Source organism: Crocodylus porosus, unplaced genomic scaffold (genome assembly GCF_001723895.1).
Source record: "Crocodylus porosus isolate Cpor-Errol unplaced genomic scaffold, CroPor_comp1, whole genome shotgun sequence".
Classification (NCBI taxonomy): Eukaryota; Metazoa; Chordata; order Crocodylia; family Crocodylidae; genus Crocodylus; species Crocodylus porosus.
This window is the reverse complement of record NW_017728886.1, coordinates 250,016,568-250,027,801: the sequence shown is the minus strand read 5'-3', so window position 1 is coordinate 250,027,801 and position 11,234 is coordinate 250,016,568. Positions and strand designations below refer to the sequence as shown.

The 11,234-nt window shown below is 45.7% G+C and overlaps 1 protein-coding gene across 2 annotated transcripts in view; it reads right to left on the bottom strand.

The window, feature by feature from the left end:
• Positions 1 to 231: 231 nt before the first annotated feature.
• Positions 232 to 11,234, bottom strand: part of COL14A1 (collagen type XIV alpha 1 chain) — a 184,646-nt gene continuing 173,643 nt past the window's right edge. The window contains exons 46-48 of one of the 2 annotated variants that reach the window (XM_019552340.1): positions 4,586 to 4,663; positions 2,507 to 2,662; positions 232 to 1,156 (exon numbers count right to left, since the gene is read on the bottom strand). In XM_019552340.1, coding sequence (XP_019407885.1) covers positions 837 to 1,156; positions 2,507 to 2,662; positions 4,586 to 4,663 — 554 coding nt within the window. In that variant the 3' untranslated portion in view covers positions 232 to 836. Of the gene's footprint in view, positions 1,157 to 1,244; positions 1,667 to 2,506; positions 2,663 to 4,585; positions 4,664 to 11,234 lie in introns of those variants that run through there. The other variant, XM_019552346.1, reaches the window with a different exon arrangement.

The window sequence follows — 11,234 nt, the reverse complement described above, 5'->3', positions numbered from 1 at the left end:
TTCCCACACAGTCCTACCATGTCATTTTCATGGTTTTGTTTGTTTAGTCTTATACTTGGTTTCCTAACGTTAACAAATACACATTGAACTTCAACATCATATTTCCTTTATATGAAAACTACAGTCCTGCTGTACTGAAAAGGGAGTGTATCCATATATCATTCTCTTCAGCCTGTCCCCTGAAGCTTAGAACAAGCATCTGAAGTTGAAGTCAACAAAATGCAAAGTTCATTTACTTATAAAAGCCTGCAACTTTTTATTTGTATACAAAACAGAATTGAAATACGTTCACAATAAATTATCAATGTAGTCCCATAGAACTTTGTGTATTTTATATAGGTACTGGGGGAAGGGTCCCACTAACTACTTTGCAAATGGGTAATAGCTGGGTTTAAGGAAACCTGAATATGCACTCTCTTCAAAGATGGATTTAGTAGAGTTATTCTGCAAGGAATGCAGATTCTCAAAGTATTAGCACAGCAATTTTGTGTGGAACAACATGGACAAGAAAATGTAAAATCAACTTTTCTCAGTTGTCCAAATTACACCAATTAGCCTGATGCATAGTTTCAGATACAGTTGGAATAGCATTTCAAACAGTAGGCAACAGACTCAAAGGCATACAAATGACCTTTTCATCTTCTAGCACCAACCCACTAAAATACTAAGTTTCTGGCATGCAACATAATTACCATTATTTGTTGTGACACAGTGATCAGGTACATTTTTTTCTTTTAACATATGAGCCTGTAAACATTTTCCATGATGAAGAGTTAAGCAACAGGACAAAAGCCTAAAAAAATTATGCATATAAAATACTTCCTGTTAACAGTTCATTAAGAGTTCTTTTTCCCAATTTCCCTCTTGGGTGCTGGAAAGTTCATACTTCTTTTAGATATTTTCCTGGGGAAGCGGCTAATTCCTGGGGATCTCAATTCAATAGCTTCCATCTCTTCCCGAACTGGAGTAAATTCTGGTTGAGCGAGATGAGGTTCTGGATAGGACTGGGAGTATGGTGCTGGTACAGGGTAGGACCCATGAACTACATACGGCTGTTGCTCACCATCGTAAAGATCCTCAGGGTCATAGATCTGGTAGGAGTTATGTGGCAATTGCACTACAGGTATGTCTTGATCAGTTGGATCACTGTATCCACCTTAACCCACCACCACCAAGAGTATTGATACGATTAACATAAGAGGAAGGGAGCAGAAAATTAAAGCACTCATTAGGAAATTGGAATGTGATGTGTCTCTTCAAATACAACAACTTTTATTCATTGAAAACATTTAACAAAATTAATAAGCAAAAGAACACCCTCTCAATAGACAGCCAAGTTAGTTGGAAACCATCACCAGAAGTTTATGTGTGTTCAGCTACACTGCATTGCTGTTCATACATTACACAGTTTGCTTTAGACAAATTCCAATTATGTCCTAGAAGATGCAATTAATGGCCAAACGGGGCCAGGCAGTTTTAATTTTAGCAGTGCAAGGAAGCTAAGTGCACATACAGCAGCTAATGAGAAGTTGGTTAGTGTAGTCAATCATGTTGATGGAAAGGATAGGGCAGTTCAGCATCCATTTCTGACCTTCAGCCATATGAAAAATACAACCAGAATGAGCCTTTCACCTTCCGGAGTGGTAGTCATTGTAAGGGATTGGCCCTTGAAACAGGAAATGAACAATGGTCGAGAAAAGAAAAGAGGATGGGAAGAGACGAACAAAAACACACAAATCATTAAAACATCCAAATCAGTGCACAGGCAGAGTATACTGTAAACATCAGACAGACCTCTCCTGTGGCCTATATTTGTAGTGGCTGATAAGTTGCTACCTCAGACACTTAACTTACAAGACTAGAAACTCAAATTATTGTGCTCAAATTTGTGGTAACTTCCTTCCCTGGCTTTCATACACTACAACAGAAAACATGACGGTTCAGGCTCTCTAACAATTACAGAGGATATTTTAGAAGGGATCATATTTTCTCTATTATGTTTCATTTGTTAATGCTGAGCACATGCACCCTTGTTTCAGATGCCAGTATTTAGTAGGGTTCATGCTATTTAGATGCATACACAAGAAGAAGTCAGGTAACATTTGAAAGACTACAAATGTAGAACTCCACTGTCACGCAAACATCAGGAGATGGAGATTCAACAAGCAGAACATTCAGGTCAGATGGAGAAGACACAATATGACAATAACAAGATCACGTGCAAAACAAAATCATTTTATAAGCATCCTATGTGGCGGTTTTTTGGTTCCTTACTCTAAGGCCACATTTTGTGCTCAGTGCAAATCCAGAAGTTTACATATAATTGGACCCATCTCTTCCAAAGAGGTCACTATCACATTGTAATGCCAAGTTAATCAGAAGCTTCCATCTTACTTTGGCTGTTGGTACGATGCACTTCCTTTCCCCCACCCACCATAATGAAAAAGCCATGACACTGCTTTGGAATGATGATTCAAGGCTTTTTATGGTGAAGATGCTTACTTACCTCCCACACCATAACCAGCACAGGAAGAAGGGTCACAGTATCCAGGTGGACCTGAAGAACCCTGTGGCCCAGGGGAACCTGTATGCCCAGTTGGTCCTCGTGGACCTGGGGAGCCTGGCGGGCCTGGGCTTCCAGTTCGGCTTTCACCGGAGGGTCCTGCATGAAACATGCTATGTGAAAACACAAGCATTCTCGGGACAAGCACTGTTTTGACCATTTGACTACCCTGGCAATTCATGGTGCTAGAACACACTACCTAGGGAAGGTGTGGACTTTCCTTTGCTGGAGGTGCTCAAGAAGAGGTTGGACAGCCACCGGTTGGGGATGATAGAGACATAGCTATCTATCTTGTGCTATTTGTATGTCCCAAGTTTCTGGGCTTTGCTGGTTGCCCTCTCCCCTCCCCCTTTTCCCCACTCACTTTTCAGCTATATGTGTCAGGGTGTTTTCAAGCCTTCCTCAGAGTCATTGGGTATTGGGTGGAGCCAAGACTGGGTATTTTGGGGTGTGCCAGTGCTCCTGCTGGGACTCAAACCCAAAGGTTCCTGGCTAGTGGGTCTTGCCCCTCCTCTCAGAGTCAGACCAATCGTCATGTTGGGTCAGGAAGAAATTTTACTCCATGATCAGATTGGTATGGACGGTGTGGGGGGGTTGTTTTCCTCTGTAGCAGGAGGTGTGGCCCTCTACCTGGGATCCCTTGAGCATATATTAACAACATTGTATAGAAACAGAATATTAGCTGTTATGGTTCTCCTGCTTTACCTGTGGCAGGTTAAAGAGTTAGGTCTGTGATATGTAAGGCCTGAAAGTAGTTTTATAAAGAGGTGAGAGTATGGATTTGTATAGGATGGTTTGGATAGGGATGATATTGCCTCTGACAGGGGGTTGGACTTGCTGACCTCTAAAGGTCCCTTCCAGCCCTTCTTCTCTGATGCTAAGAGGGCTGTAACACCAAGAGAGAGTGCTTCTCTGAAGGGGAGAGCTCTCCTTAAAACTCCTCCAAGCAGATGGACGGGATGAGAATAGGTTCATTTTGCTGCTTCTAACAGGTCTCAGTTCCTCTCTGACTGCTCATCCTAATGCAAGATCACTTCACCTTGAAAGTTTCCCTAGGTGCCAGGTGTTTGGAAAGGGTTTCTTGGGGGAAGATAGGCTGGGCTCCTTGCAGTACTCTCACCCTCCATTACAAATGATATATCTGAAATGGGGGAAATGTCTTATCAGCACACTGAATGGGGGAAAACCTCACTCTACTAATACTAAAGTCAATCCATTGATTACACAGCATTGGATATTACTCTGTATATTTTTTCCAGGTGCTACAAAAGTCCTTTGAATATAAGATGTCCTTGTATTTAGGCTGCATCCACAGTTTCTGACTCTAAACCTTTCCAAGACAGATAAGAGAACAAATGAATACAGCCACTCGCCTGTCCCTCCGTCCCATTCTTTGTGAAACCATATAGGTGGTTTATCCTAGACAAAGGGGAATGTCTGCATGACATATTATGCAGGTTGTTCAGAGAAGAAATGACTGGAGAAGACAAGACTGAGGGATTTGATAACAGACTTCAAATACCTGAAGGTGATTATAGAGAGGACAGAGGTAGGCTTTTTTCTGTGGCTGTATGGGACAGAACTAGGAGCAACAGGCTCAAGATGCAGTGGGGGAATTTTAGGGTGGAGATTAGGAGGAAGTTTCTGACTTTTAGAGTGGTCAAACACTAGAAACAGCTATCTAAAGAAATTGTGGATTCTCCATGCTTGGAAATTTTCAAGAGCAGGGTAGACGGACTCTTGGTTAGGATGCTTTAGTCAGGGATGATCCTGCATTGAGCAGGAGGCTAGGCTAGAAGACCTGGTGACCCTTCCAGCCCTACTTGTCTATGATCCTATGACTTGCCATGTTATGACGAGTCATGACACAGATGAGCTCAAAATGCAAATGGGGCACTAAGTATCCTGCTGGCTAGACTTGGAAGGCAGAAGAGGGGGTGTCCCACCTGCCCTGCAAATGGGTCACAAGCTTGTGTTCACTTACAGGAGAAATGATGAAGAGTGAATTAATGATAACTTTACCTGCAGGCCCCGGCGGGCCTCTGGGTCCTTGTGTTCCAACCCCTGTACTGCCTTTCTCTCCCCTCTCGCCTGGCAAACCTATGGGAATATCAACACTCAGAACAAGTTTGCACAATAAATGCTTTTATAAACAGGTGGCTCATCTTGGTCATAGTGCATACACTTAAAATAAAATTGAAAGACCAGAGTGAGAAGCCTGGTTCCATGCTGCATGGCCCAGGAGACTGCAGACAAGGTGCACCTAGGAACAGATAAAGGTGGCCTTGCTTTTCCCAGGTTCTGGGCTGCACCTGTGCTGACTGGCAAATGTCAGAGCAAATTCCACACTTTGCATGCTCAGTCCAGAATAGCCAAGGCACATTATGCTCCAGCACCTTTTCCTCCAGCTCTGAAACACCCCCCCCAACCATGTCCTTGCAGCAGAGCCTATGCTAGAGTGCACTGCAATAACCCTGCATTAGTAAGATTAAAGAATCAGTCACTCCTTCATATTATCCCAGGGATGTAAAGAGACTGCAGCACGGACCAGGTTCTGGTCCCAGAAACAGTTAACAAGTCCTTTTCTATGATATCTCTGGCACATCTGTTGGGAAACCTCTAGCAGTCAGCTCAGCCTGTGACATACCCAGTTCATGCATCAACAGGGGCATTACTGACAGGTCCAGAGAGGTCTTGCTCCCCCTCTATGCGGTGCTGGTCAGGCCGCAGCTGGAGTACTGTGTCCAGTTCTGGGCGCCGCACTTCAAGAAGGACGTGGGGAACCTGGAGAGGGTCCAGAGGAGGCCACTCATATGGTTGAGAGCCCCTGTGGCCAGCCCTATGAGGAGAGGCTGAGGGACCTGAATCTCTTCAGTCTCCGCCAGAGGAGACTGAGGGGGGATCTTGTGGCTGCCTACAACCTTATCAGGGGCCACCAGCAGGGACTCGGGGATAATCTGTTCACTGGGGCCCCCCTTGGAGTCACCAGGAACAATGACCACAAGCTGAGGGAGGACAGGTTTAGGTTAGATATTAGGAAGAAATACTTCACAGTAAGGGTGGCCAGAGCCTGGAATAGGCTTCCCAGAGAGGTGGTGCTCTCACCTTCCCTGGAAATCTTCAAGAGGAGACTGGATAGGCACCTGGCTGGAGTCTTATGACCCCTCCCACCCCCAGTGCTCATTCCTGCCCATGGCAGGGGGTTGGACTAGATGATCTGTCTAGGTCCCTTCCGACTCATTGATTCTATGATACCTGTAGGGCTAGAGACAGACATTCAAAAAGTGTGAACCTGAATTCAATATTGGAAGGTTAATCTAACCTGGCTAGGCTGAACTGGTTTGTAACCAAACAGATATTCTCTCTGAACTGAGGAAATTCAGACACATGCCTGTAATGGCTCAGGCTAGAAGCCGGGGGGAGGGGGGCACTAGAGCAGCCCTCCCTTCCATTGCACAGTCCTGAACTGAGGTGGGGTGTGACCAGGCCCTGGCAAGACCTCTGATTAGGGAGGTCTGCCTGCACCATCCCAAGCTTTTCTCTGCTGGCTGCTCAAGAGCTAGGAGTGTTGCCAGGCCCCAGCCCCCTGCTAGCACTCTGAGACAAGGGAGCGGGGAATGTGCAGTGTATGCATCTGCTGATGATGCAGAGCTTTTCAAATCTCCCTCTTCTTGCTTCTTTATACTGTCTGCAGCAAACTGGCAGGTGAGCAAGCCAGCAAGGAAATGATAAAAGGGTTTATCACCCCATCAGCAAAACAATAGCCTCTCTCCATTATTTCAAACACTTTTTAAACAGCTTACCAGCTGACCTGTTGATTAGCTCCAAAAAGCCCTAAGCGGTCACTGTTCTATGTGCCTGTCCCAGTGAAATTGGAGAGATACACACATAACACCTTGCAGCAGACACACACAGGTACCTCTAAGTGGGGCTGGGGTCTGTGCTATGAGAGATGGGAAAGGGGTGGGATTCCTCCTTGAACAGCGACAGGGGGTAGGGCAGGGGGAAGCCAGGCAGACCCTTCTGTACCTGCAGTCTCTGCCAGAGCTCTGCCCAGGGAGCACAGGGGAGGGACCAGCTCAGCTGTGGAGTAGAGAGCCCCACCCAGCCCAGAAAGCATGCTGGGGGAGACTGGTTTATCTTAAATCAGCAAGGGGTCTGGGATAGGCGTTGCATATACCGGTTTGAGCCAAATCAGTTAAGTCTGATACTACATTCAACCAGGTCTATTTCAAACCAGTTTCAGCCATTTTCAAACTGATTTATGTGCGTCTGCACATCTGTTCTGTTACAGGTTTAAACCAGTTTCTAAACACTTAAACCAGTTTATGTGTAATGTCTGTCTCTAGCCTAGGAGTCCACATGTCTAACAGGGCAGGAGAAGCCCTACATTCCTCTGTACATTGCCTTCCAAATGACCCCTATCACATCCTGTCACATGCTTGCTGTGAAGCAGCCATCAGTGCATGGTGTCCAAGTAGGCAACAAGATCGAAAATTCACATGTTGGAGTTTCCATGGGGAGATGGAAACTCCAATAAAGTCTGTGTTTGATTTGGATAGTTCAAAGCCATAACGTCCAAGCTGATTCATGTGACTCTTCCCCATTTTCCAAATCTCTTGTGTTAGTAATTTCTGGCCTTGGTTCATACTCTATATGCTTTTCAAACTCGAAATCAGTAGTTCGGTACCTTCCTAAACATAAAACAGTCTGAGTCCAGCAGCTGACAGGCTGCACTCAGCCTGGTTTCAGCCTTTTCCTAGTTTAGTACCATATACGAACAAAGGATAACCTGGGGCACCAAGTCCAGCCCAGTGATAGCCCACTCAGAGAATTGGTTTCTGGTGATTTCTGATGGAAGCAAACCCATCCATAAAGCCTTGTTTCAGCCTTGACAGACAAACTCTAGGTAGGTAGAGAAAGAACTGGGGATTAAAGCACTTTTCAGGGTTATTAAAGAGACAGTGTCCTTGTTTGGTGTTTACCAGAAGTTCCATTATAAGACAAGTCCACTCTTGCTACCTTCATTTATCAATCTATAAAGAAGGAAAGAAGAAAACGCCCAACACACCCTCTTTGCCTAGTGAGGAACCAGCTCAGGGAAAGCTAATTTGCCTTGTAAGGAAAAGGTAAATTAGGTATCCCTCAGAGTGGATGCTTCTAAACTGCAGCTTTTGCTATTTTTCCCTTGGCCTCACTTAGCATTGAAAGCACTAGGCTGAAGGGAACAACATGCAACTTAAGGTGCTGACAAAAGTGACAATTTTTGCCTGATCTAGCCCCTGGAAGTGCTCTTTAGGCATGACCAAACAGAAGTGCATGGCTGCAGAGCATTTTAAAAGGGCCCAATCCCATGACAATGTGAACCCTTAGTACATTACCCCCAGGTGGGGGGTGGGGGCTCCAATCTACTCCACCCACCCTCCAGCACTGGCTGGGCAACCCCCACAGTAAGCTCCATCCACTCCCTTTCCCCCCTCCTATTCTGAAAACATCACCAGGGCTAGGAGGGGGAGGTGGGGCATTGCTAGGGAAGAGGCGTTGCAAGCTTGCAGCTGAGCTAAACAGCAGCTGACTCTCCCAACCCCTGGGACCCAACAGCAAATGTTGTTTGGGTCTAGGAGATCTTTGTAACTCATAGCACTTTCTGCAAAGTGCCATGAGTTACAACAGGGAGCTGCTCTTCTTTCTGCACCTTCAAAGCCACCTCTGGCCAATATTGCCTTGCAAGCTATATGGACCAATTTTAAAGATTAGATTCATGGAGTATAGGCTAGAAATGCCCAACAGACAATCTTCCCTAACCTTCTTTATGACACAGATCATTACATTCACCTAGTAACCCTGTAGATTAAAGCATAACTCAAATTCAGCTACACTCCTTAAAAGGCCTGTTCTAATGCAATAGTTTGTCACTGTTCTAATGCCATTTAAATCAAATGTTTATGTTTTGTCTTGACTTTATTACATGAACTTTACTTTTTACAATAAAAAACCATTTTCTAATAAGAAACCTTTTTAAATTCTTTCCTTCCACAGAGCTCAACATGCTTCATAAATGGGAAGTAGTATCCAATTTTATAGGTGGGGAAACTGAGGTTTAGAGAGGTGAAGGGGCTGCCCAAACTAAGGCAATGAAAAAATCAGGAGAAGAAACCAGGTCTACTGGCTTCTGGTATCCTGGCAGCTTCCTCACAATGTCTTATTCACACTTCCAAGAAAGCAGAAGTAACAGGTCAATACAGCTTTTCATTGGGCTTCAGTGATCTAAGGAACAGTGTAGCATTATTATTATTCTGCATGTTCCAGGTTCCTTGCACACATCTTTAATGAAAGATAAAAGAACAATACAGCTGATTTCTCTTTCCCAGCATGTATTCAGGAGCACAGAGCTTTATGTCTCTTTATGTCTTGCCCAAGAATTGGTGCAGGTTGAAATATTTGTAAAACTTCTGCTAAAATAAAATCGGTTTTTTTGCTAAAAGCAGCAATTACATGAGTGTCCCTGACCACCTTGCTGCCTCATGGCTATGATGCTGTGTCAGTTTTCTGTTATAGGCCTGGATACAATATTAAATTCAGGCCTATATCAGAATATGTGGAACGTGTTACCAGTGTTCCTTTAGCTGTTCTAGGAATGCTGCCAGTGCACACCCCTTCCAATCCAGCCCTGACCTGGACTCTGTAATTCACGCCTCTATAACAGCTAGAGTTGATTACTGTAATTCCTGAATCGTTTGCCAAGTTTATCGGCACACTTTCCCTGAGCAGACTCAGCAGCCAGGTTTCTAATCACTTAGCTTGTAGCCTCTGCTCCCAAGTCCTCACGCTGACATTCAGGAAGATTTCACATTGATCTTCAAAGCCTTGTTCTTCTCTCAGCCATGAGTTAGATTACATTTTGCTTATTTGTTATTGTCCCCTGTGCTATGAGCTTCAAGGCAAGAGTTTCCAGGGTCCTGAGTCATTTAAGTCCTTTTAAGTCTCATTTCAACTGTGACTGAGGCCCCTAAGGGTAGATTGTCAAAGGGCACTTAGGCTTCATTTTGCAGTGCTTAACAGCTGTCCACAGAACTGACTTATCCCCATTCAGCTATTGTCTATTAGGGCTGTGCAAAGTTTTGGGTGCTGATTTCATTCAGAGGAGATTCAGCCCAATTCGGTGGCTGAATCTCCAAATCCGAATCAAATCAAGGACCAATTAAAATCAATTCAAAGCTCTCCAAATCATTTCAGAAAAAATTCGGAGAGCTTTGGCAATTTGGACAGTCCCTGCTTGCTGCAGCAGGGAGCTGGACCCAGACTCCATGCTGGTAAGTAGAGGGGAGGGGAGGGGAGGAGGGAGAAGGGGGAAGAGGACTATGGGGGAACCCCTGCCAGGCCCCAACCCTTGCCTGCTACCCCAGCCCCCCAAGCACCCCCTGATGCCCACCCACTCTCCCAGCTCCCTGCCCCACCATGGCTGACCCACAGAGCCCCAGCTCCTAGTTGTTTAAAAAAAGCCCTCACTCATCAGCTGCTGCCAGGTGAGGGGGGTGATCCCTGCTGCCCCCAACTGCCCCATGCTATGTGGGGGGGCTCTACCACAAGCCCCCCAACCCCTGCCTGCTCTTGCAGCCCCACCCCCCATGGCTGCCCTACCTGCCTCAGGTCCCGGGTCTTTAAAATCAAAACAAAACCCCGGTCTCAACGGCTGCTGCAGCAGTCTTAGGGACAGTGGGGGACAGCAGGGATTGGCCCCTGCCTGGCAGCAGTTGGTAGGGGTTTTTTTGTTTTTGTTTTTTAAAGGGTCAGGAGCTGGGGCAGGCAGGACAGACATGGCGGGGAGGGTTGGAAGAGTGGGCAGGGTGGGGGGGCTCATGGCAGAGCTCGCCATGCAACATGGGGCAGTGGGGGGCAGCGGGGATTCCCCCCATCCCCCTTCACTCCCCCGCCTGGCAGCAGCCGGTATATGCAGGATATTTTTTTTCCAAAGAGCCAAGAGCTGGGGCTGGGAGGGCAGGCAGGTTATGGGGCCTGTGTGATTCAGAGATTCAGCTGATTCAGCAGCAGCCAAATTGATTTTCAGGACATAGATTCGAATCACCAAATCAAACCACTATCCCCTGAATTGGCCAAATCCGAAATGAATACTAGCCGCTTCGCACATGCCTACTGTCAATAGTCCATGGATGTCTGAGTTATCATCAGTAACGTTTCCCAAGTGACTACATTTCTGCTTCTAGACACATTCATAACTACCCAGGTCTTGATGACATTAGGTTGTTTAGTGCTTAATCCTAGGGGGGATTCATAGACTAGGTGCTCCACTATCTATCTTGCCTGGTAGCAGTTCTCAAAATATTTCTACTGGATTGAGTCCCATGCCTCCACCCCCTGTCGCACAACAAAACATAGATGGAGGAGATGGTGCCATCTATACCCTTTTATCCAATAGCACAGTGGTTGGAGCCATCAAACAGGATGTAGGAGACCTGGGCTCAATTCCCTCTTGTGTCTAAGGGGATCTGAGGCTGAATCTTCCAATTTCCACCTCCCAAGTGAATGAATGTTCTAGCCACTGCACACTTGGAGATGCTGGGAGCATCTCAATCCTTCCTGTCAAAGTTGACCCCTTTTGCATGGAATAATTAAATATTTCTTGTCTACAAATACAGCTCAAGCTTAGTGG